The sequence below is a fragment of the Colius striatus genome, chromosome 19 (genome assembly GCF_028858725.1).
Source record: "Colius striatus isolate bColStr4 chromosome 19, bColStr4.1.hap1, whole genome shotgun sequence".
Taxonomy (NCBI): Eukaryota; Metazoa; Chordata; class Aves; order Coliiformes; family Coliidae; genus Colius; species Colius striatus.
This window is the reverse complement of record NC_084777.1, coordinates 9839670-9863885: the sequence shown is the minus strand read 5'-3', so window position 1 is coordinate 9863885 and position 24216 is coordinate 9839670. Positions and strand designations below refer to the sequence as shown.

General features: G+C 64.8%; 4 protein-coding genes across 5 annotated transcripts in view; 1 reads left to right on the top strand and 3 right to left on the bottom strand.

Annotated features, from left to right (window-relative positions):
* Positions 1-1283: 1283 nt before the first annotated feature.
* Positions 1284-2841, bottom strand: TMEM141 (transmembrane protein 141). The gene is made up of 5 exons (XM_062011866.1): positions 2737-2841; positions 2536-2602; positions 2356-2439; positions 2047-2178; positions 1284-1535 (listed from the first exon to the last, which is right to left on the bottom strand). The coding sequence occupies exons 1-5, from the start codon at positions 2788-2790 to the stop codon at positions 1456-1458; spliced, it is 417 nt and encodes a 138-aa protein (XP_061867850.1). The 5' UTR covers positions 2791-2841; the 3' UTR covers positions 1284-1455.
* On the top strand, positions 2832-4908 carry PAXX (PAXX non-homologous end joining factor). Of its 2 annotated transcripts, XM_062011864.1 has the most exons (7): positions 2832-2944; positions 3028-3088; positions 3543-3732; positions 3808-3879; positions 4026-4214; positions 4309-4402; positions 4500-4908. In XM_062011864.1, the coding sequence occupies exons 1-7, from the start codon at positions 2847-2849 to the stop codon at positions 4537-4539; spliced, it is 744 nt and encodes a 247-aa protein (XP_061867848.1). In that variant the 5' UTR covers positions 2832-2846; the 3' UTR covers positions 4540-4908. The 2 variants fall into 2 exon arrangements, with proteins under 2 accessions (XP_061867848.1, XP_061867849.1); XM_062011865.1 differs by lacking the exon at positions 4026-4214.
* Positions 4909-5084: 176 nt separating this feature from the next.
* CLIC3 (chloride intracellular channel 3) lies at positions 5085-7496 on the bottom strand. Its single transcript, XM_062011218.1, has 6 exons — positions 7382-7496; positions 7009-7118; positions 6610-6735; positions 6395-6501; positions 5990-6165; positions 5085-5688 (listed from the first exon to the last, which is right to left on the bottom strand). Exons 1-6 carry the CDS (start codon positions 7415-7417, stop codon positions 5527-5529), a joined length of 717 nt encoding a protein of 238 aa, XP_061867202.1. The 5' UTR covers positions 7418-7496; the 3' UTR covers positions 5085-5526.
* A 689-nt stretch (positions 7497-8185) lies between these two features.
* Positions 8186-24216, bottom strand: part of ABCA2 (ATP binding cassette subfamily A member 2) — a 32746-nt gene continuing 16715 nt past the window's right edge. The window contains exons 20-50 of the mRNA XM_062011219.1: positions 23928-24132; positions 23094-23258; positions 22640-22820; positions 22213-22425; positions 21720-21916; positions 21454-21636; positions 20603-20787; positions 20382-20502; positions 19561-19851; positions 18474-18686; positions 18101-18203; positions 17414-17742; positions 16442-16655; positions 16208-16313; positions 15957-16068; positions 15019-15079; positions 14621-14795; positions 14422-14537; positions 14056-14203; positions 13718-13841; positions 13452-13584; positions 13221-13338; positions 12937-13115; positions 12212-12353; positions 11782-11916; positions 11471-11574; positions 11197-11289; positions 10907-11009; positions 10679-10816; positions 10282-10488; positions 8186-10210 (exon numbers count right to left, since the gene is read on the bottom strand). Coding sequence (XP_061867203.1) covers positions 10175-10210; positions 10282-10488; positions 10679-10816; positions 10907-11009; positions 11197-11289; positions 11471-11574; positions 11782-11916; positions 12212-12353; positions 12937-13115; positions 13221-13338; positions 13452-13584; positions 13718-13841; positions 14056-14203; positions 14422-14537; positions 14621-14795; positions 15019-15079; positions 15957-16068; positions 16208-16313; positions 16442-16655; positions 17414-17742; positions 18101-18203; positions 18474-18686; positions 19561-19851; positions 20382-20502; positions 20603-20787; positions 21454-21636; positions 21720-21916; positions 22213-22425; positions 22640-22820; positions 23094-23258; positions 23928-24132 — 4830 coding nt within the window. The 3' untranslated portion in view covers positions 8186-10174. The remainder of the gene's footprint in view (positions 10211-10281; positions 10489-10678; positions 10817-10906; positions 11010-11196; positions 11290-11470; positions 11575-11781; positions 11917-12211; positions 12354-12936; positions 13116-13220; positions 13339-13451; positions 13585-13717; positions 13842-14055; positions 14204-14421; positions 14538-14620; positions 14796-15018; positions 15080-15956; positions 16069-16207; positions 16314-16441; positions 16656-17413; positions 17743-18100; positions 18204-18473; positions 18687-19560; positions 19852-20381; positions 20503-20602; positions 20788-21453; positions 21637-21719; positions 21917-22212; positions 22426-22639; positions 22821-23093; positions 23259-23927; positions 24133-24216) is intronic.

Here is a 24216-nt window from a genome sequence, read left to right as displayed (position 1 = left end):
AGCAGGAGCAGGGCTCTGTGCTGCCTCAGGCTCGGGGCCCTGCATCCCCTGGCAGCCCCAGGGATGTGCCTCCATGTCCAAATGAGTAAAACCAGGGCAGGAGGTTTCATTTCGTGGAGTTTTTTGGTTGTTTTTTTATTAATAATCAGGAATAAATCTTTGTAACCACTGCTCTGGCTCTGCAGGTCCTGGTCAGAGCAGCTTGGCCCAGCCTGGCTCTTGTGGGCTCTGCTCAGACACTGCTGTGGGCCAAAGGTCTGCAGCCCCTGCAGCCTGCCCCATGCTGAGACACCAGCATGGCTTCAGATGCTCTTCGAGCCTGGAGAGGCCTCCAAAAAGGGCTTGAACCTCCCCAAACTCAGGCTCAGCTGGAGGTGGAAGAGCTTCAACCAGCCCCTCTTGCAAAGTTCAGGTTTCCCACATGACAGATGCCTGGTCTCGGCTCCCCAGGTGCAGTCCCTGGCTGCCCCGGGCAGCTCCAGCTCTGCCGCAGGGTTTGCTCACTCACCACCACCCTTCCCTGCTGAGGGGACTGGAGCATCTTCCTGGCACACGACTTTGGCTTCAGCTTCACCCACCCGCTGCTCCGCGGGCTGCTCCCTGCGGGATTCCAGTTCAGAGGCTGTTCTGAGCTCACAGCCCCAGTTTCCTCCCTGCTCCCGTCTGCCCAGCTCAGGGGCTCCCTCCCGCGGCCGCGCTCAGGGACTGGCTCCAGCTCTCACACCGACCGAGGCGTTTCTGGGCTCGGGAACCAGCCAGTTCCCCAAGGCCGGGCTGGGCTTCCCCTTCTAAGAAATTCAGCTGCAGTGGGGTCAGGGCTGGGCATCCCCCACCTGCAGCCAGTTCACCTCCCCCTCTGCTCTGCCCTGCTGAGGCCTCATCTGGAGTCCTGGGGCCAGTGCTGGGCTCCCCAGCTCCAGAGGGACAGGGAACTGCTGGAGAGAGGCCAGTGCAGGGCCAGCAAGATGCTGAGGGGACTGGAGCATCTTCCTTGTGAGGAAAGGCTGTGGGACCTGGGGCTGTTCAGCCTGGAGGAGAGAAGGGGGAGCCTCAGCAACACTTACAAGTCCCTAAAGGGTGGGTGTCAGGAGGATGGGGTGACACTTTTTCCTGTAGTGCCCAGTGACAGGACAAGGGGTGATGGGCACAAGCTGTTGTGGCTTCAGAGGTAGCAGAGCTCTCTGCTCCCATGTCTACCACACAGGCTGCCCCCAGGTGACATTCACCCCCACACCCCCACTCCTCTGTCCCACCACCAGCCTCTCCTTGGGCCACACAACTGCTTCCAGCTCTGGACTTTTATTGTAGCCCTGGGTGTGATGTTCAGAGGCCCCAGTCCCCGCAGTGCCCTGACCACCGTGTGTCACCTCTCCAGGCTCAGGGCAGTGCCCCAGAGCCCCCCACTCACGGGCAGTGGGGCTGGGCAGGCAGGAAGGGGGGACATGGGCACAGCAGCTACTCCACGACGTCCCCATACTTGTTCCTCCTCGCTGGCAGTGCCGTGCTCTCACTGTCCTCTGGCCTGGGCAGATCTTCTGCAACAGAAGGAACAAGTCCCCTGGACCCCTGACTATCCTGGAGGAGTTGCCAGGGGTGAGCAAGGAACCACAGAACCCTGGTGAAGCACTGAAAGCTTCTTCAGCTGAGCCTGGTTCACAGCACTGGTAGGAAAAAGCAGCTGGCAGCTGTGGGAACCTCACCCTCCAGCTCTGCCCAGCTCACAGAGCAACAGGGGTGTGGAGGGGTTTGCTGCCTCTCTCCTTCCCCTACACTCTTCCTCCTTCATGCTGGCTTGGGAATGCACAAAGCAGCCCCTGCTCAGGGCCCTGCAGTGCAGGCAACAGCCTGGAGCAAGGAGTGACATGAGCACTGCAGCCACTCTGGGTGCCTGCTCCTGTCCCTTGGCTGCAGAGTGCCAGTGTGGGGCTTGAACGAGGATTTTGGTAACGAGAGTCACCAGCTTAATTATGAGGCTTCTCTGATGCAGCAGGGAAGAAGCAGGCAGGACAAGCCCCTGGAAAGCAGCAGGGAGAGATGTGAACGTACCTGAGGGCTGAGACACCCTACCAGCCATGGCGAGCTCCTGTGGGGACTTGCCCGTCTCCAGGTAAATCCAGAAGTCGGAGCACTTCTGAGTCTCAGCTCTGGTTACAACGTAGCTGGCAACAGACCCTGCAGCTGGAGAGATGGAGATGCTCCCGAGAGCGCCGGCAGCAAAGGCAGCTGGGTGGGGAGAGCACCTGCAGCTTCTGAGCCGCTGCAGCTGCCTCCCAGGCCCCGCGGAGCCGGGATGTGACCGGGGGACAGAACCCCCGGGGGCGAGGCCGGAGCCCTTCTGCCGGGCCGGGCACTCACCGGTGGCCAGCAGCAGGCTCCACTGCAGGCTGTGCGGCACCTTGCTGCTCACCAGCCTCTGCACGGCGAAGGCGGCTCCGCTCGCTGCGGAAACGCGGCGGCTCAGCACCGGCCCCGGCCCCATGCTGCCCGCAGCCCCCGGGGAGCGGCCGGGGGGCTCCGGGCACAGCCGTGCCGTACCTGCCACGAACGTGCCGATGCCCTTCACGAAGGCGTGGGACTGGCAGGCCGCGTACTGCTGCAGCGCCTGCGGAGACGCGCTCAGTGCCGGCCACCGCCACGGCCCGCACGGCCCGCACCCGCTGCTTCCCCCCGGCCCCGCTGCCTCCGTCCCCACCCAGCCCGGTGTCCCCCCCCTCAGCCCGGTGTCCCCGGGCGCACCGGGTGCTTGGCGGCCACGCTGTCGTCCACCCGCCGCAGCCCCAGGTTGACCATGGCTCCGGCTGCCCCAGAGCCGGCGGCTGCCGCCCGCCCCTTCCGGCGCTGCCGCCATGGCGGAGCCCCGCGGCTCCTTCCGCCTGCTGCGGGCCGGCCCGGGCCGCTACCTCTGCTACTGCCCGCCCGGGCCCGGGCCCGGAGCCACCGTGTAGTGAGTGCGGGGCTGGGCTGGGCCGGGCCGGGGCTGGGGCTCAGCACCCCCCTGAGCCCCGCCTGAGCCGCTGCCTCCCGCAGTGTGACGGACGCGCTGGAGGTCTGGGCCGGGGAGCTGGGCGCCTGCCCGCCGCTCTCATGTGTACGTACCGAGCCCCGCACCCGAGCTCCGAGCCCCGCACCCGTGCCTCGAGCCCCTCTCCCCTGCCCCCTTAGCCATGCCCCTCTCCCCTCAGCCGTGCCCCTCTCCCCTCAGCCGTGCCCCTCTCTCCTCTCCTCTCTCCCCTCAGCCGTGCCCCTTTCCCCTCTCTCCCCTCAGCCATGCCCCTTCCCCTCTCCCCTCAGCCATGCCCCTCTCCCTTCTCCCCTCAGCCATGCCCCTCTCCCCTCTCCCCTCAGCCATGCCCCTCTCCCTTCTCCCCTCAGCCATGCCCCTCTCCCCTCTCCCCTCAGCCATGCCCCTCTCCCCTCTCCCCTCAGCCATGCCCCTCTCCCCTCAGCCGTGACCCCTTCCCTTCTCTCAGCCGTGCCCCTCTCCCCTCTCCTCTCTGCCCCATCCCCGCCGGGTCGGTCCCGCTCAGCCGCGCTCCCCGCAGGGAACCCGCGGGCCGGGGGCCGTGGCGCTGAGCCTGGGCGAGGGGAAGGCGACGCTGCAGCTGCCGGGGGGAGAGCCCTGCTCGGCTCTGGAGCTCTACAAGCTGCCGGTGGCCGAGGCGAAGAGGCAGCTGCAGACGCTGGTGTTGGGCATGGCAGAGCGTATGGAGAGCCTGGAGAGACGCCTGGAAGGTCTGTGGGGAGGGGAGGGAGGTTGCTGGGAGGTGCTGGAGGTCATTGCTGTGAGCTCTGGTTCTGTCTCAGCAGAGGTGGAAGCATTAGCATCCTCCTGCAGCCCTGAGAAGAACGCTGCCCGGAGCCAGCACCAATTCCTGCCAGGTAGGCAACTGCCAGGGGCACCTCCCCTGGCCCCCTCTGCCCTCCCTTCCCAGGAGCTGCTGCTGCACTCTCCAGGTGCTCCCCCAGATGTTCCATGTCCCCTTGGCCATGGCTGATGCGCTGTTCTGGTGCCCTCCCTGGCACAGAGGGGCCAGGCCCAGCGTGGTGCCCTCGGGGATGCACCGTGCTGGGGGCAGAGCCTGTTGCCAGGCTGCTGCCAGGCTCAGGAGGAGGAGAGGCTTTGCTGCTGTGCCAGGCCAGAGCCCATGGCAGCTCTGTGGCTCACCAGCTCCTTTGGGAGAGGACACCAGGCCTGGCCCTTCCTTACCCTGAGGGTGAGCTGCTGGAGGCATGGAGGGGCTTGTGGGCTGCCGTGGCACCATGCTGACCCTTTGCAATGCTCATCCCACCTGGCCCTGGCCGAGGCAGACCCCAGCCCCAGGAAGAACAAGAATCCTGGCTCAGCTTTGCTGGTCAAGAGGAAGATCCCAGGAGAGTCTCTTATTAACCCAGGCTTCAAAAGGTACGTGCAGTGCCTGGGCCCCGTGGCCTCTGCTCCCTGGCTGCACGGGACGGGGTGCAGGGCTTTGGGCTGTGATGCTCTCTCCATCTCCTTCCAGCAAGAAGGCACCGTCTGGAGTGGATTTCGAGGACTCCTGACCTGTGCTGCCCCATCCCCCAGTGACAGCCCCACCAGAGCCTTGTCAGCCACGTGTGGAGGAGGATTCACTGCACCCTGGGCCTGCTGAGCTCCCTCTGCCCGGGGAGCACAGGGCAGCAGCCAGTGCCTGGCAGGCCTGGGCGAGTGGCAGGTCCTGGCAGGGCCTTTGTGGGGGACAGACTGGGCAGGAGTGACAGAAGTGGTGGCTTTTTCCCTTGCAGCTCTTTCCTGCTGGCAGGGGCTGCCTCTCGACCCCACTTGCCATGAATTGGTGGGGTTTTTAAAGAACTGTGCTATTGCCATGGAACAAAAGGATCCCCCGTGCTTAACTCAGTGCAGTAAAGGTGCTTTTAGCCCCCAGGAACCGGGACAGTGCAGATGTGTCGTTCTCCATTCTGCCTTTTCCTTGCTCAGGAACCCTGTGGCCAGTTTGGGGATGAACAGGAGCTCCCTTTCCTGCCAGCTTTGTGCCAGTGGGCAGGGGGTGGGTGGCCCGAGAGGCCCTGAGGGACGGGGGGAGCTGCTTGTGCTGCTCACTCCAGGCTGTCTCACATGCAAAGCCTTTATTGGAGCTGTGACACAGGGCCTGGCCCCGCTCCACCCCCAGCCCCCCCCAAATCTGCTCCCGAGAGCTGCCCACGGCGGTTCTGAGCGGGGATGGTGCGGTGCCCTCCCCTCCCTCAGCCCCCCGCCCCATCGCTGCCGGGCCCCTGTTGTGCCCTTTGCCCATCCTGCTGCAGCTCCTCGGGGACATCCTGCGGTGCTGCTGGTCTGGCACAGCCCTGCCTTGCCCGCTGTGAGGCTCAGGGATGCCCACCCTGCCCCGCAGCCCCATGCTCTGGGCGCCTCTTCTCCCCTGCCCAGCCCGGTGCCCGAGGGAGCATGGGGCAGGGAGGGGGTCCGGGCTGGGCAGGGCGGCTGACACCCGTCTGGGGCAGCTGGGGCAGGGGTGGCAGCTGAGGGGATGGGGGCGCCAGGGCCACGGCTCACTGCGGTGCCCGTGCCACGGGCCGATAGGCCTGGATGATCTCCTCCACGCTGGGACACGTGTACTTGAACTCTTTGGTCTCGCCGGCGTTGCCCAGGTAGCGCCAGACCCCGCGCAGCTCCCGCGGGATGCCCAGGCGGCGGAAGTGCTGGCACACGACCTGAGGGTTCACCAGGAAGGGGGGTAAGGGGTAAGGCATGGGCCTGGCCCTGCACTGGGGGGCTCTGGGGGGGATGCACAGTGCTGGGCAGGGGGACACCAGGGTGGGACAGGGGATGGCAAAGGAGCAGGGGGCTGCTGTGGTCAGCAAGGAGGAGGTGGGAGCAGGGAGATGGGAGAAGGGTATGGAGCTGAGATGGACATGCTCACAAAGTCAGGGCCAGGAGAAGGGCACAGGGCTGGGATGCCCACATAAAGCCAGGGATGGAAGAAGGACACAGGGCTGGGATGCCCACACTCACCTGCACGATGTTGAGCTTGGGCAGCAGGTTGCAGTCAGCCAAGGTGAGCTGGTCCCCGTCGAGGAAGCGGCGTTGGGAGGCGCGGAGCTGGGGGTCCTGGGCCAGCTCGTGCTGCAGGGGGGCACTCAGGTACTCATCCAGCTTCAGCAGTGCCCGCAGCAGGTTCCGCTGCAGCGCTGTGGGAGGGCACCATGGGTCAGGGCACGGGGCCCCATGGCACTGCTGGGGCTTCCTGCCAGGCTGGCCCTGTGCCCAGGCTGGCCCCTGCCCTGCCAGGCGAGCCCTGGCACAGTCACACTGTGGACACGTCCCCAGCTGGACAGGGCTGGGCTGGGGAAAGCTCAGGATGACGGGACTGGGCTGTGGGTGGCACCTGCATGGCGTGTGCCCCCACCAGCTCCTCACCCTCATCCTGAGCGGGCACAGGGTTCTTGATGAAGGTGGAGAACTTGTGGAAGATGTCATTCCCGGCCAGGCTCGACTCCCTGTACCGGGGCACCAGGCTGGGGAACCTGCAGGGATGTGGGCACCGCTGAGGGAGCAGTGAGGGGCTGGCAGCACCCCTGCTGCCTCTCCCAGCCTGAACTGCCCCCCTCCTTGCCCCCACTTAGGCCACTGACGTGGGGGGACACAGCTTGTCCTCCAGGAAGTCCTCGATGGTGACGGTGTCGGTCATGGGCTCGCCATTGTAGAGCAAAACGGGCAGCTGGGCACCGGGCGCAAAGTCCTTCAGCACATCCAGTGCCCTGCGGGAGAGGGGAGAGGCTGATGCCCAGCACTGCCCAGGGCTCCACAGGGCACCACTGTGCCTCTGTGTGTTTGCACACATGTCCTGGGCAAAGGGAGTGCGTGCCCTGGAAAATCCCCACCAACCTCTCCCCGGGCAGTGGGGGTACAACAGGCTCCATGTGTCCCCCAGCACCCACCCCTCACACCCCCAACCAAGGTGCCAGAGACCTGACCCACCCAATCCCACGCTGCCCCAGCCCTGGCATGGGGCTGGCAGCCCCACCACTCACCTCTTTGTGTCCACGGTGGTGAGGGTGAAGGGCACCCCTTTGAGCAGCAGCACCATGAAGAGCCGCTGGCAGAAGGGGCAGTTGCCCACGCTCTCCCCATCCTCGCTGGCCTGTGGGCACAGAGAGAGCTCAGCTGCCCCTTCCCCTGGCACGGCCACCCGGGCAGCTCTGTGGGCACAGACCCCCACAGGGCTCCTGCCAGCCCAGCTCAGCGTGCAGATGCCAGCCTCAGCCCCAGGGTGCTGGTACAGCACCCCCAGCCTTGGGGGCACATCCTGGCACAACGTCCCGGGGCACCCGCAGCCCCCACAGCAAGGCAGCTGCATTAGCCCCGCACAGCCCCCCGCAGCCCCCCGCGACCCCCCATCCTGACCTTGACGAAGAGCTGGATTTGGGGTTTCTCGGCCATGCCGCCTGGCTGCTGCGGGCGACTGGCAGCTCAGGCGTCACTGCGAGCCGCTCCCTGCCCACATTCCTCCCCGGGGTGCACCCGCTGCCACCCCTGCCCGGCCCCACGGCCCCACGGCCCGGCCTCACCACGGGGCCCCGACGGCCCCACGGCCGCCCCGGCTGCCACAAGCCACAACCTCGGCCCCATTCGCGGGCCCCGTGCCCAGCTCCCTGCCCAACTCCCTACCCAGCCTCCTGCACAGCCTCCTGCCCAACTCCCTACCCAGCCTCCTGCCCAACTCCCTACCCAGCTCCCTGCCCAACTCCCTACCCAGCCTCCTGCCCAACTCCCTACCCAGCTCCCTGCCCAACTCCCTACCCAGCCTCCTGCACAGCCTCCTGCTCAGCTCCCTGCACAGCCTCCTGCTCAACTCCCTGCACAGCTCCCTGCACAGCCCCCTGCCCAGCCCCTTGCATCCCCCTGCCCAGCCCCCTGCTCAGCTCCCTGCACAGCCCCCTGTACAGCTCCCTACCCAGCCTCCTGCCCAACTCCCTACCCAGCCTCCTGCTCAGCTCCCTGCCCAGCCCCTTGCATCCCCCTGCCCAGCCTCCTGCTCAGCTCCCTGCCCAGGCCCTTGCACAGCCCCCTGCCCAACTCCCTACCCATCTCCCGGCTCAGCCCCCTGCCCAGCCTCCTGCCCATCTCCCGGCACAGCCCCCTGCCCATCTCCCGGCACAGCCCCCTGCCCATCTCCCGGCACAGCCCCGTGCTCAGGCGGGCTCCAGTTATTGTTTTTTATTTAAAACGACCGTTATTCTCACGTTTCACCCCGGTGGTTGTTGTTTCTCTGCTTGCAATGTACAGGCTCCCCCAAGGCAGCCCCCCGGCCCCCTCCCCCGCCGCCCCGTGCCCGTGGCGAGGACGCGCGCAGGGGAGGGGGCAAAGCGAGGGGAAGCGAAGTGTTAAGGCAGCGGCCGCCCTGCCCCGGGCGATGCCCGCCCACCCCCTCCCCGGCACAGAGACCCCCGAGGGCGCTGCGGGCACAGAGGCAGCTCCATTGACCGCCGAAAGCCGGGGGCACGGCAGTGAGGGGCGATGGGGATGGGGGGGGACGGGGAGGGGGTGCCGGTGCCCTCCCAGAGCCCTGAGCAACGTGGCCGTGGGATGGGCAAGGGGCGAGGAGAGACCCCCACCCCCCACACACACGCAGAGCGCAGAGCACGGCCCTGTGCCCACCCCCAAAGGTGACCCCGTCCCCTCTCCCCGCGGGCACAGGGGAGCAGAGGGCACGCCGGGGGGCTGTGCCCAGCCGTGCCACCCAGCCCTGCACCAGCCGGTTCCCAGAACGCCATTAAAAAAAATATGGTCTGAAAAATCTGAAAATAGAGCTCATCTCCCCCCCTTCCCCTAGTGAAAACACTGAGTATTGTACCACGGCCCGGAGCAGCTGGCACACGGGCTCTGCCTCCGCTGCGGTGCCCAGCGGGGTCAGGGCTGTCCCCGATCCCCCCCAGCCCTCAGCCTGCTCCCCAGCCTGGCTGCCTGCTGCTGCCAGCTTGGCAATGGGCAGGAGCCCAAGTGGGGCCTCCAGTCGAGCCAGTGCCAGGGAGGCAGGAAGGGCACACACGGGCAGCCCGGCCCTGCTGCTCCCTGGGAAGGAGGGAGGAGTGGGCACGGCCCCCCTGGGGTCTGCAACAGCCCAGGGGGTGCTCAGGGCAGCTCACAGACCCTGCCATCACCCCACCTCAGGGCACGGCTGGGGGGGGCAGGCACAGCTCCATGGGAGGGGGCAGGACCCTCTGCAGAAAGGAGGGGCACTGTTGGCCACAGAGACCCCGCTGCCCCCTATACACAGCCCTTCCTCCCTTCCCCAACACCGCGGGCACCACTGCCAGGCTGTGCCGTGCCCAGCCGACCTGGCACATCCTCGTAGCTCACGGCCATCCCACACCGCTTCAGATGCCATCCCGGGCTGTAGCAGCCCCTCTCCCAGTACCACCAGTGACCCAACGCTGAGAAACCAGAGGGGTGGCTCCTGTCCAGGGCTGGCACCTGAGCAGTGGGCGCCAGGGCAAGGGGGAGCAGGAGGGGCAGGGAGCGGGAAGCTGGCACGGCCGCAGCCATGCCCTACGGTGGGGAAATGGGCGGCCAGGGCAGCAGGACGCAGGGTGAGGGGCTCAGGGGCCTGGCTGGGGGCAGAGGGAAGAAACAGCTGGTGCCAGTGTGTGAGATACCCTGTGAGATGCCCCTCTGCCCCCTGCCCAGCTGGGGAGGGGACGCGTGGCACCCCGTGGGTGGGCAGGACACAGGTGAGGGCGGCACGAGGGCACCGGTGACACCCCGGCAGTGTCACCCCAGTCACGGGTGAAGCACCAGAGCTCCTGCCCCGCAGCGCCAGGGGCCGGTGCCAAGGGCCAGGGGTGAGGGGAACAAGGTGAAAGCAGCCGTCCTTCCCCCAGCCTTGCCAGGGAGCGGCAGCTGTGCCCGCAGCAGTGTTCCCAGGGTGGGTGCAACATGGGTGTCCCAGCAAAGGCACCACACACAGGCCGTGTCTGTGCCACGGGGCACGTGGGGCCTCCTGCTCTCCACAGTCTCCATCCATGGCACGTGCTGGTGGGCGCAACCGGTGCCCCTGGCACCACGCAGCGACACAGCCCTGGAGCCGAAGGGGCTGGTGGCACGGGGGCAGCTCCCAAGGTCCATCCGTGCTGGGGCTGTGTCCTCCCTGGCACACGTGTGCCCACGGCTCGGCGGGGCGAAGGGGCGGCAGAGGCCTCAGCACAGCGTGTCCGTGTTGAAGGAGAGCTGAGCCTGTGGGCACACACACGGGCTGTCTGCGCTGCCCGGCACCCCCAGCCCCCCGGGCACCCACGGGCACTCACCCTCTCCTCCTCGAAGCTGATGAGACCCTCGTCGTCGGTCTCCAGCTCCTCCTGCTCCTCCACCACGAGCGCCCGCAGCTCGGTGGGGGCGGCGCGGGGCCGCAGCAGGCTCAGCACCCGCTCCAGAGGCGACTGCAGGGCACAGCTGGGGCTCGTCTCCTGCTGCTCCAGGTTGTCGCTTTGCTTCTTGGCAAAATTCACAAACACCTGGAGGGGAGAAAGGGCAGGAGGCTGGGAGGGATCCCCACCAGCCCCCTCCGTCCCCAGGCAACCCCTCATCTGTGCTGCTGGAGATGGGCTCCAGCATGGCCCTCCAGCTCCTGTCCCAAAGGGACCCTGTGGCACGGCCACCCTCCCCCAGCCCAGCCCCCTCTGGTGCCAGGCCCTCTGCTCTCACGTTGTCCAGCGTGGTCTGGCTGACAGAGTAGTCCTCAATGCCCAGCACATCCACCACCTGCTCCATCTTGCTGAAGACCTGTGCCAGCGAGATCTGTTCCGACTTCAGCTGGTACTGGGCCTTGGTGTGGTGCCGTTCCTGCGGGGACACGGAGGTGACACCCGAGCCCTCGCTCCCGGTGGCCCTTGGAGGGGCCAGGGGTGGCCCTGAGGCTTGCAGGGAGCTCACCTTGAGGATGGCCTCGGGGAAGTTGCGGTTGAAGAACCTCACCACCTCCTTGACGTTGAGGCTGGACTTGGTGCGCACCGTGATCATGTAGCCGTCGCCGAACCTGCCACGCAGCGGGCACCAGGACAGTGCCAGGACAGCCTGTCCCTGCCCACCCTCCACAGCAGCACCCACTCAAGGGCTGACACCTCGCTCAGGGTGCCCTGCCCCGGGGCCCAGACCCCTCCTGCCCCGCAGCACATGCCAGGTCCTTCCCTGGGCTCTTACTGGGCCTTTCCCCAGGCTCTTACCTGTTCTTCAGGTGCTGGATGCTGCCCAGACACTTGAGGCGGCCGTTGACCATGATGGCCAGGCGGGTGCAGAGCGCCTCGCACTCCTCCATGCTGAGGGCACAGCGCAGGCGTCAGCGGGTGCCACAGGGCCAAGGCAGCCCCTGCATGTCACCCAGGGAACCATGGCCCCGTCCCAGTGATGGGAGAAGGCCAGGAGGGTGTCTGAGGCTCCCTCTGTCCCAGTGCCACCCCCCAAGGACCAGAGCTGCCTCCCCTCCCTGCAGCCCCAGACCTGTGGGACGTGAGCACCACGGAACGGCCCGTCTTGATGACATCCAGGATGAGGTTCCAGAGGAAGCGCCGGGCCTTGGGGTCCATCCCCGTGGTGGGCTCATCCTGTGGGATGGGCAACACCCTCAGCATCCCCTGACACCCCCTTCTTGTCCAAAGCCTGGCTCAAGACACCATCCCACACCCCGGGGCACGGAGCTGGACACAGGCAGTTCCCAGCCAAAGTCATTGCCCAGCCCGGGGGCAGGGGGGTGGGAGGGAGGATCCCAGGGCAGGGTGGCCCAGGGCAGGGTGGCAGAGCCTGGGACACACCAGGAAGATGAAGGCTGGGTATCCGATGAGCGCGATGGCCGTGGACAGCTTCCTCTTGTTGCCCCCGCTGTAGGTGCTGGCGGGCTTGTCGGCGTACTTGGTCAGCTCCAGCTTCTTCAGTGCCCACTTGACCACCTGTGAGGTGTGTGAGGGGGAGCTGCCATCACCCTGCCAAGGCCACAGGGCTGGCAGAGGGCCAGCAGGCGGGCTCTGCAGCATGGCCCAGCTGCCAAGAGGAGCACAAGCCACGTGCCAGTCAGGGGAGCCCCCTGCAGCCCCTGGCACAGCCACGAGCATCAGTGGGAGCCCAGGGGTGCATGTGCCCAGCCCCAGCCCCCCATGTGGGCACGGCCCTGGGGTGGCAGTGCCACGAGGGCAATGGCACTGGCTCAGGGTCCCAGTGGTGCTCTGGTGTCACCCCCAGCCCTACCCGCTCCTCGTCCTTCCAGGGGATGCCACGCAGGCGGGTGTAGAGCTCCAGGTGCTCCTGTGCCGTCAGCTCATCGAAGAGTGCGTCGAACTGCGGGCAGTAGCCCAGGCTCTGCTGCACCTGCAGCAGCTCCTTCAGGATGCTGCAGGGGGGAGGGAGGGAGGAGCAGAAGGAATTGCTTTTGGGAAGCGCCCTGTTGCTTCCCTTCCTTTCACATGCCTTTATACAGCCTTGGCCAGGAGCTGGTCACTGCCAGCCCCAGACAATCCACCTAAAGGGTGGGTGTCAGGAGGATGGGGTGACTTTTTCTGTGGAGACAGGACAAGGGGTGATGGACATGAACTGGCACACAGGCAGTGCCACTGGCACAGGAGGAGAAACTGCTTTGGTGCTGAGGGGAGGGAGCCCTGGCCCAGGCTGCCCAGGGAGGGTGTGGAGGCTCCTTCTCAGGGGGGTTCCCAAACCCACTTGGACACGTTCCTGTGCCCCTGAGACAGGGGAACCTGCTTTAGCAGGGCACTGGGCTGGATGAGCTCTGCAGGGCCCTTCCCACCCCCACCATGCTGGGACTCTGGGATTACACGTTCAGCCCAGCAGGACAGAGGGCTGCAGCATCCCACAGAACCCTGTGGCTCCTACTGCATCCCGTGGGACCCCCACGCAGATCCCATCCCATCCCCAGGACAGCAGGCAGCTCCCCACCCCCACCAGCCCATGCCCCCCACCTGTGCCCATTAACGAAGGCCTCTCCTCCCGTGGTGCTCTCATCTCCTGTCAGCATCTTGAAGGTGGTGGTCTTGCCTGCACCATTGACTCCCAGCAGCCCGAAGCACTCCCCCGGCCGCACGCCCACGCACAGCCGGTCCACGGCCAGGATGCGCCCGATCTTACGGGACTTGTACACCTGGAGAGGCCAAGGATGGGGCTCAGCCTAGCAGGAGGCCCCTGCCCCGAGCCCCCAGACTGGGCTGTGCTGGGCTGGCTCCCTGGGCTCCCTTCCCCCTCACACCTTGGTGAGGTTTTCGATCTTGAGCATGTCGTTGTCGGCGTCGCCGCGCAGCACCCGCTGCCGCTCGTTGGCCACGTCCACGTCGTCCTCGATGGGTTTGGTGGAGACGGGCAGGCGCCTGCGGGAGGGTGAGGGGCTGGGGGCTGCAGGCGAGGGGCTCCCACCTCACACCCATCACCACCACCAAAGGGTGCTGCTGGCAAAGCTCTGCCCTCCCCTGGCCACACTCACTGCGGCTTCCTGAAGAAGTTGTACTGGCACATGATGGTGATGAAGAAGCCGACGAAGCCTTCGATTGTCATGGCAACGAGCCCCCGCGTCACGATGTCCCACTCGAAGGGTGACTTCATTTTATCAAACTGCCCTGAGTGGGAGGAAGAGGAGAGAGCAGCTGGGGACACTTTCCCCTGGGGACACTACCTGATCGTGCCTCTTGAGGTGTCCTGTGGCAATGGCACCGTCCTGGAGCAAGGGAGGCAGGGGAGGAGAGGCCGTACCAATCTTGGCGTAGTATTCGTTGATGTACTCGTTGTAGGCCATCTCCATCAAACCATGGCCCAGGTTGTAGTTAGGGAATACGAGGAAGCAGCTCTTCAGGTAGCTGTTCACCACCTTCAGATCCTGGGGAACAGGCCCAGAAGACAGTATCATCAGCAACAGCCCCAAGGACCGTGAAGCCACAGCGGGATCGGCATCCCCGTGGCGATACAGCCCACTCAGGTCAGAGCTGACCCTGCCGGAGCCTGAGCTCCCCCCATCCCAGTCTGGGCTGTGCCACCACCCAACAGCAGCTTGTCCCTTCCTGGTGGCCCCAGCAGAGCCAGGAGCCACAGACCTTGTCGTGCTCGAAGAGTTGCAGCAGGAACGTGGCGACGGTGGCCGTGATGCCGATGAAGAGGTTGATGACGATGAGGAAGACGTAGGCAGAGCTGGGCACTTCGAACCAGAAGGAGGCTGGGTACATGATGGGGGTGATGGACCAGCTGGGGGGATCAGCAGCAGAGTCAGGGGGGCAGGAGAGGGACAGGACAGCCAAGCATCCAGCCCTGGAGCTGCCCATCTCCCAGCCCTGGCCTCATCAGGCTCTCCCTGGGGCTACAGGAGCTGCAGCCCATGGGCCAGACCTTGCCCTACACAGCCACAGTGCCCACAAGCACTGGAGGGACCCTCCAGCGTGTCCTGAGCCCCCCCAGCACCGTACCCATAGAGCAGGAAGAGGGAGAGGACGGCAGGGAAGTTGGTGGGAGAGGTGTAGGCCGGGAGGTCGAACACAAAGAGGATGATGATGCAGCACGTGGCTGGCACCAGGTAGTTCAGCTGGAGAAGACAAAGGTCTGTGAGTGCCCAGGCAGCCATCCAGCCCAGGGTGCTCAGCTGGGGGCAGCACGTGCCCTGCTCACCATGTCCCACACGTAGTTGGCCAACCAGTAGATGACGGGGTCACAGCCGCTCACAAACTGCAGGTGTTTGGCCTTGGTGGCCTTCTCAGCCACCAGGAACACCACGAAGCTGGCTGGCACGAAGGACATGGCCACGATGATGAAGATGGCGATCACCACGTCTGTGCCTTGCAGGCTGCACAGGGAGCAAGGGGCACAGCATGGGCCACGTCACCCTCAGCTGCCTGGGCAAGGGCCACCCATCCTGCTGTGGGACAGTGGCTGTGCCCAGGGGAGGGCACAGCACAGGGACCCACCCATCACCAGCACCCACTCCCCTGCAGCCCATGGGGCAGGAGCCTCAGACAGGAGCTGCAGGGGGAACTCTGCCTCCCTCCCTCCCCCCAACCTGGACGTACAGGTAATCCAGGGACAGGCTGGCGCTCGTCTTGTTCATGGGGTGGTTGGTGACTGTGATGCCTGCAGGAAGACCCAAGAAGAAACATGGAACATGAAAACTGGCTCAGGATGAAAAATCCTGCCTGGGCCTGGCTCTGAGTGTGAGGATGGGCCTGAGCCTCTGCCCTGCAGCTCATTGAGAGCTGAGCTTCCTCAAGCAACCCAGCACCTCAAGGCTAAGCCCTCCCTCACAGCCAGCAGAGCATCCTCAGGCACATTGCAAGCCCAGGTGCCTTCAGGCAGCACTTTGGGAATGTTCTGTCCCAGCCCAGAGCGATCTCAGATCTCTGTGATCACCAGCAATGAACCTGGGGAAGGGGCTGGAGCACAAGTCTGATGGGAAGGGGCTGAGGGACCTGGGGATGTTCAGCCTGGAGGAGGCTGAGGGGAGACAGCAGCACTCTCTGACACTCCCTGACAGGAGGCTGCAGGGAGCTGGGGGTCGGGCTCTGCTCCCCAGTAATGAATGATGCAAGGGGAAACTGCCTCAGGTTGCCCCACGGGAGGTTGAGGTTGGAGCTGAGGCAGAGCTGTTTCCCTGAGAGGGGTGTCAGCCCCTGTGCCAGGCTGCCCAGGGAGCTGGGGCAGTGCCCAGCCCTGGAGGGATCCCAAAGCTGTGGGGCTGAGGTGCTGGGGCCAGGGGTTAGTTCTGGGCTGGGCAGGGTGAGGGGAGGGCTGGGACTCTATGGAATTAAAGGGCTTTCACAACCAAAATGCCTCTATGATTCTATGATCTGCCTGGCCCAGATCTCACAGCTGAGGTGTGTGATCCCCCTGCCCCAGCTGGGCACCATCCTGTTTGGCCTCAGGGCTCCAAGAGCACTTCAGAGCCCGGCCTGACCATGCCCTAAAGTTGTTGCTGAGGTGCTTCTGCCCTGGAACACCCCCAGGGCCTCACCATAGGCAGCAGGGTTGCCTTTGCTCTTGGGCAGGTTGGCTCTCAGGATGGCATTGTTGAGGGCGTTGAGGTAGGTGGGCATGCTGTGGTAGCCCTTGTTGTTGTAGAAGACCTGGAAGAGCGGAGTAGTGGGGGAGGTGAGAACTGGGATGTACTGGGATGGCTTGGGAAGGGGGGAAAGCTGGGATGGGCCAGCTGCCGAGCCCACTGCTGTGCCAGAGCCCTGGGGTGAGCCCCTGCCCCTGTCCCACCTGGGCTGCTCTGCGCACGGCGATCTTGCGCACGGTGGCCGGAGCCCTGGCCCCGAAGGAGGCCGGGATGGACTTCTGGACATTGCCAAAGGTGAGAGCCCCGTACCTGTGGGATAAGGCACCCCTCAGCAGCTCTGGCCACTGCCCCCCATCTCCTGGAGTAAGTACCCCCAGCTGCCCCCCGACCACCATCACCCCACAGCACGGAGCAGACCGTCCCCGCCTCCCCCTTGCCTGTGCAGCCGGAAGCGATCCGAGGTGTAGAGCAGGTACTCGGAGACGTTGCGGCCCGTGATGTCTGCCAGGATGTCCCCTGTCACCACCTTCATCTGCGGGGGGTGGCCCCCCACGCCGCTGGGGCAGGAGAAGCCGGTGCCCTGCATGGAGCATGTGCACCTGATGGGCTCGTGGATGATGCGGGGCAGAGCTGGGGCCGAGGTGACGGTCTCTGAAGAGTAAACACAGCATCCCATAAACAGGATGCAGCAGCGGCTCATTCACCCAACTGAAGCTCAGCAGCGTGCCCAGGGGGCAAGAAAGCCAAAAGCATCCTGGCTGGGATCAGCAGTGGGGTGGCAGCAGGAGCAGGGCAGGGACTGTGCCCTGTGCTGGGCCCTGGGGAGGCTGCAGCTCCAGGGCTGTGTCAGTGCTGGGCCCCTCACTCACTGCCACAGGGACACTGAGGGGCTGCAGCGTGGCCAGAGCCGGGCACTGAGCTGGGGAAGGGGCTGGAGCACAAGGGGCTGGGCAGGGGCTGAGGGAATGGGGGTGTTGAGCCTGGAGAAGAGGAGCCTGAGGGGAGCCAGGAGCCCTCTCTGACACTCCCTGACAGGAGGCTGCAGGGAGCTGGGGGTCGGGCTCTGCTCCCCAGTAATGAATGATGGGACATGATGAAACAGCCTCAAGTTGCCCCAGGGGAGGTTGAGGTTGGAGCTGAGGCAGAACTGTTTCCCTGAGAGGGGTGTCAGCCCTGTGCCAGGCTGCCCAGGGAGCTGGGGCAGTGCCCAGCCCTGGAGGGATCCCAAAGCTGTGGAGCTGAGGTGCTGAGGCCGTGGGTCAGTGCTGGGCTGGGCAGGGTGAGGGCAGGGCTGGACCTGCAGCAGCTTCCAGGGCTTTGCCAATCAAACTGATTCTGTGATCCTATGATCTCCCTTTGGAGATGAATCTCGGGCCTAGACAGACTCAGGCACCAAGCACAGATGATACCTTTGACTGCAGAGGAGAAGGTGGTGGAGTTCCAGGCACGGAGCAGATCCTCATCCACCGAGACGGGGTAGTCAGAGGGGGCTGGGGAGGGCGGCGGCGGCACGAAGTTGGAGAGGGGCAGCCCCTGGGTGAAGGAGTCAATGCACATGGCATCGAAGTACTTGGCTGCCAGCATCTTGGACTCGTTGCTGTTGAGGTTGAGGGTCTGCATGGGCTGGTCCAGCGTGTTGTTGAAGGCTGTTTTGAGCACGCAAGTGGCCCCCACGCCGGAGGGCAGGTGGAAGGTGTTGACCAGCTGCTGCGGGCTGGCATCGGGAGACAGCCTGAGGCTGCAGAGAGAGGAATGACGAGCAGGACACATGGCTCTCACCACCTTGGTCACCTTCTGCTGGGACCTTCCCAAGGCCCTGGCATGTATCTTAACTAAATGGGCATGAGCCCCACAGTGGCATGCACAGCCCAGGCCTGGCATGAGCAGAGCTACTGATGGCAGCCAGTGTGGGGGTGGCACCTCTCCCAGAGAGATTCTAGAGGTGGGATGGAGGCTGTTTTCTGTAAGGGCACATGGCACTAGCCAGGCTCTGCTCCAAGCCCAAGCTGTGGGCTGCTCTCCCTGCTGCCCCCGTGGCAGCTCTGGAGTGGGCACAGGGCTGGGATGGGGCCTGGGCAGCGCGTGGCAGCTCTCACCGGTACTCACGCCGCTCCTCGTTGGCGTAAGGAATGAAGTTGCCCTTGGGCTGTGTGTAGTTGTGGTACTGTGATGGTGAGAGGATGAGCGGGGGCAGGTCACCTGTGGGGACAAGGACAGCAACTCGCTGGCACCTGTAGCCCTGCTGCCCCAGTCAGTGCCCCCAGCAGCCAGGCTGGGCAGGCAGGAGGGGCTCCATGCAGCCCCCAGTGTGTGTGCTGAGCAGGGGGCTGTGCAGGGGGCTGAGCAGGGGGCTGAGCAGGGGGCTGAGCAGGGGGCTGTGCAAGGGGGCTGAGCAAGGGGGCTGAGCAAGGGGGCTGAGCAAGGGGGCTGAGCAGAGACTGTGCAGGAGCTGTGCAGGGGGCAGGTCACCTATTTCAGGCACAGAGAGTGCCACGGTCATGGCCACGCAGACGAAGAAGGCGGGCAGCAGGATCTGGGAGAACAGCGCCTTGGTGTTGCGCTTGGCACAGTGGAAGCGTTTGACAATCAGCCCGTGGAATTGGCGCAGCTTCAGCCACGAGCCTTCCAGCTTGAAGCTGCCCTGCCCATCCAGGTCACGGTCCTCTGCCTCGGCCTCTTGCTCTGCAGGGGGAGAAGGATGTCAGCTCCCCGAAACAGCCACCCCCCATGCCCGCCCTGGTCTCCAGGGAGTTGAGCTGGGCACAGCCACCCATGGGACAGGGCAGCAGCTGACCCTGAGCATCCCCAAGCTGCTGCAGCCCCCGGTGTGAAGCGAGGCAGGAGGCTGGCGGGGTCCTCTTGGCCCACAATGGGGAAATTAGGTAGCTTTTTTTAAAAGACAACACCTAAATTGTGCTTTTTGGCAGAACTCCATTTCCCCATCAGCTCTCCCAGCTGGTCAGGACAGTCAGGAAAGGGGGATGGGACAAAAGGGGGCACCCATGGAGGCAATGGGTGCAGGGCTGCAGCGTGGCACATCCCTGCATTGACTACAAGAGCCTCCAGGAAGGGATTTGTGACTAAAGCAGCAGCCTCAGGGCACCTGCCCACAGCCTCCATCCTCCAGCCACCCCTGCAGCCACGTGGGGAAGGCCCTGGAGCCCTGGTAGGGTTCAGAGGGCAAAGCCACCGGCTGGAAGAGGAGCCGGTGCCCAAGGGCCAAGAGGAGACAACCCGCGGGAGGAGCGAGCGCGTTAGTGGGGTGAGTCTGCAAGGTGGCACCGGCGGGAGGCCAAGGGCAGAGCTGGCAGCGCCTGTGCCGCTGGCTCCGTGCCACAGCACACCCGACCAGTTTGGGGTGCAAACTGGTGGCAGCCCCCACTCCCAGCCCCCAGCCCGAGCTGCGGCACTCTGGGCGCAGCATCAGACCCGCCGTGGGGGTCTCCCCCAGCAGGCACAACCCCTGCCCAGCCTGGCACACCCAGCCCACCCCCGTGCCCACGCCGAGCAGCTCCCCGGCCCTGCCGCTGGCCGGGCGCCGGCGGCCCCAACCAACCTTGCAGACTGATGTTATCGGGGTCCTGGCGGTTATCGAACAGGGGCGCGTAGTCCCCAAAGAACTCGGAATAGGCCCCACCTTCGTCCCCCCGCACCGAGCCCACCGAGGAGCCCGACTGCAGCGACGCCTGCGACTGCGCCAGCCTGGAGCACGTCACCAGGTTGCTGAGCTCCACCTCGGGCTTCTCCGGCACGGCCGCCTCGGCCAGGGACTCGCCGTTGGCCTCGGGCTTCGGGCCCAGCTCGGGGGCGGGCGGCTGTAGGGCGTCCTTCTTGGACTCCTTCATGTCTGGAAGGTGAAGGGAGGTTCAGAGAATCAGAGAATCAAGAATGGTAGGGGTTGGAAGGGACCTTTAGAGCTCATCCAGCCCAACCCCCTGCAGAAGCAGCTCCCTCCTAGATCAGGTCACACAGGAACGTGTCCAGGTGGGTCTTGAGGCCCGCCGAGGAAGGAGCCTCCAGCCCCTCCCTGGGCAGCCTGGGCCAGGGCTCCCTCACTCCAACACTGACACAGTTTTTCCTCATGTTTAGATGGAACCTTTTGTGTTCCAGCTTCATCCCATCACCCCTTGTGCTGTCGCTGCATACAACATAAAGAAGTGCTGCCCCAACCTCCTGACACCCACCAGTGGGATATTTGTAACCATCAATGAGCTCCCCCTCAGTCTCCTCTTTGCTAGACTAAAGTGGGTTGCCAGCAGCCCTCAGCAGGGTGTGACAGGGAGTGGGGATGGATCTGCTCTGCAAAGCTGGGTGGGCTCTGCTGGAGCTGTCCCCTGGGCAAAGGCACACAGCCCCTCCCAGCCCCACTGCCCGTACCCACGTCACTGTTCTCCAGAGACTGGTCCTCCTCAGACACCTTCAGGAAGACCTCCTCCAGCGTGGTGTCCATCAACCCAAAACTGGTGAGGTCCAGCTCCTCCAGGCTCTGCTCCAGGTGCTGCAGAAGGCGAGTGCTGCGTGAGGAGGGCAGGAGGTGCCTGCAGAGCCACGGCCCCTGTGCCCACCGGCCTGCCCACCCTGCCAGCCCCCACGGGTACCTGGAAGAGCCTCTCAAAGCAGCCCTTCTTGACAGCCTCGCTGGGCAGGATGTAGGAGAGCTCTGTGTTGGTGTCTGAGATGAGGAGGCAGGAGGCCACGTATTTCTTGATGAACTGGGAGACGCGTGGCTCCGAGCAGGGGCTGACAGCGGAGTGGCCTGGGGGGCTGTGTGGCTGGCCTGGCTCTGGGGCAGAGAAGCAGCACCAGTTGGTCACTGGTCTCCTACCAGAACTCACCATGTCCACCTGATAGCCCTGTGCCCAGAGGGTCCTCCAGCCCCACTGTGGGGTGCTGGTGGCTTCCTGAACACCCTGCCTGGCCTGGGGACAGTGCTCTGCACCTCTTGTCCTGTCACTCCTTATTTGGGAGTAGAGACCGACTCCCAGCTCCCTGCAGCCTCCTGTCAGGGAGTGTCAGAGAGGGCTCCTGTCTTCCCTGAGCCTCCTCCAGGCTCAACACCCCCATTCCCTCAGCCCCTCCCCAGCCCCTTGTGCTCCAGCCCCTTCCCCAGCTCTGTGCCCGGCTCTGGCCACGCTGCAGCCCCTCAGTGTCCCTGTGGCAGTGAGTGAGGGGCCCAGCACTGACACAGCCCTGGAGCTGCAGTCTCCCCAGGGCACAATCCCTGCCCTGCTCCTGCTGCCACCCCAGTGCTGATCCAAGCCAGGATGCTTTTGGCCTTCTTGGCCACCTGGGCATGCTGCTGGCTCCTGTTCAGCCGCTGTCAACCAACCCCCCAGGTCTTTTTCCACCAGACAGCTTTCCAGCCCCTCTGCTCCAGCCTGGGGTTTCCTGGGCTGAAGAAGGACTGATTCCATCCACTCCACACAGTGGATCCCACTGCCCTCCAGACCTGTGCAGTTCCTGGTGTCTGACTGCTTCTTCACCACTGTCAGCTTGTAGCCATCGCCGTAGGTGCTCTTGAGGAAGAGCGGGGAGCCGCAGCACTTGAGCTTGCCGTGGGAGATGATGGCGATGCGGTCACCCAGCAGGTCGGCCTCGTCCATGTGGTGTGTGGAGAGCAGGATGGTCCTCCCTGATGGCAGCACAGAGCCTCAGCAGAGGGGCCAAGGCTTGCAGCCTGTGGAGCCACAGTGTGCTCTGCCTGCTGCCACTCACCTGGCTTGTACTTGAGGATGAGGTCCCAGATGGCCCTGCGTGCGTACGGGTCCACGCCGGCTGTGGGCTCATCCAAGATCACGGCCCGTGACCCACCCACGAAGGCAATGGCCACAGACAGCTTCCTCTTCATGCCCCCCGAGAGGGTCTGCACCAGGGAGTGCCGTTTGTTGGACAGCTCCAGGTCCTCAATCATCCTGGGGACAGGGGAGAGCACCAGGGATGCTGAGAGGTCCGTGCCCAGTGCCTGCGGGAGCACATGCCGCCTCTTCCCCACGTGGCACCCATGGCCCTCGGCTGCTGGCACAGCCCAGACACAGCCAGGCTACAGAAACACCTTCTGCTGCCTTCCCCAGCCTGACACCTCAGCTTTAGGAAAGCACTCAGTGGGGGTTTTGGAGAACATCTCTGCTACACCTCACCCACCACAGCCCAGCCAGCAGCAAGGGGACCCGCTGCCACAGAAGGCACAGAGGAGCTGGAAGGTGCCTACTTGTCCATCTCCTTGCGGATCTCCTCCTCTGCCATGCTCTTGAGCTGTGAGTAGAACCAGAGGTGCTCCTCCACCGTCAGCCTGTCAAACAGCACGTTGTGCTGGGGACACATGCCCAGGTTCTTCCGGATCTCGTCCATCTCCGTGCGGATATCGTGGCCGTAGATGGTGGCAGAGCCCGAGGTCGGGGGGAACAAGCCAGTGAGGATGGACCTGGATGGATGGAGAAAGGCAGAAGCGTGAGGGACCTCATATGCCTCCACCTGGTCCCAGTCTCAACCATCAGCCCTGGGTAGAGCAACGTCAGTGCAGGGCCATGCGCCTGCTGCCTGTGCCACCCTCACACTCCTGCCCTCTGGGCATGGCAGGGCGCTGCAGGGGATCACACAGCCCCTCCCCTGCCCACACAGCCCTGCTGGGCACTCACATGGTGGTGGTTTTGCCCGCGCCGTTGTGCCCCAGGAAGGACACCACCTGGTTCTCGTAGAGGTTGAGGCTCAGCTTGTTCAGTGCCAGCTTCTTGTCTGTCTTGTAGACCTTGGTGAGCTTGTCAATGCAGACCACCAAGGGCAGGTGGGTGGGCTCCTCCTCGATGCCCCGTGTCTCCTCTGCCGTGAGAGCAGGGTGGTGAGGAGCCCGTGGGTGGCAGGGAGGCTGAGCTCAGAGGGGGCTCCCAGGGGATGAACCTCCCTGCCTGCATCCCACAGTGACCCTGCTGGTTCGTGGCCCCTTCCCCTCTGCTTCTCACCAGCTTCACGAGCAGCAGTGCCCAGACCCAGGATCCTGCCCTGACAAGGGCACTCACAGAGGTCCCTGGCCACAGCAGGGACAGAGCCAGGGCCGCCCCTGTGCCCCCCACAGCCGCCCCTGCCTGCCCTCACCCAGCCGCCGGCTCTCCATGGCACAGGCCTGATCCTCCTCCATGATGCTGAGGCGGGTGGTGCGGGACCAGGGCCACGTCCACTCCCAGGTCTCCACTCGCCCGTTGCCCAGCCAGTAGGACTTCTGGAAGGGGAAGTACCAGGGCCGTGGCAAGCCGAACATTCCTGCAACCACAACCCCCTGGTCAGAGCCAGCCCTGTGCCCTGAGGGCTGGGGCACAGCTGGGCAGAGCTACGGGCATGGGCTGGGAGGTTTCCCCAGCTGAGGGCCATGGCTGTGGGGTGGGGGCTGCCAACAGGGCTCAAGGCTATGCTGACGGGCTGGCATGGAAGCAGAGTCCTCAGGGCTTTGGGTAGGGCCTGGCTCATGCTAGGGTTTCACTGGGAAGGTGAAGGGAGTGGGTGAGATGCCTCGTGGAGCTGGTGGTGCCAGGACACCTCACTGAGCCTTGGCTGGGCAGCGGAGCCAGACACATGGCAGGACAACTCCAATGAACCCTGTGGTGTCACCAGTGGGTCAGGGTGTGGGGATGGGTGTCCCCAGCAGGACATGGGCAGGGGACCCTGAAAGCATGCTGTGCTAAATCCCACCATGTCAAGGCTGAGCACTACCAGAGGCCACAGGATCACAGAATGACAGTGGTGGGGCTGGAAGGGCCCTGCAGAGCTCATCCAGCCCAACCTCCTGCTAAAGCTGGTTCCCCTTGATCAGGGAGAACAGGAACGTGTCCAGGTGGGTTTGGAAACCTCCCAAGGAGCCTCCACACCCTCCCCAGGCAGGGTCCAGAGAGGAGGCTCCCACTAGATCAGAGGTGCCCTCACACCCCCACGTACCCGGGTGCACAGCCTCAATGTACCACGTGAGCACCCCGTACACCACGGCATCCACCACCAGCATCATCATTGACAGCAGGAGGTTGAAGTCGTCTCCTTCCACAGGCGACTGGCTGAAAGTGTGCCACTGGATGCCCACACCAGCCACCTCATACAGAGCAAAGTACTTGGAGCCCAACCCAAAGGCCGTGGTGGACATGAGGGACTGCAGAGAGGTGGAGGGAAGGGAAAGAGACATCAGCAGGGAGGAGTAAGCTGAGGTGAATTCCTACACGGTGCTGCCATTCCC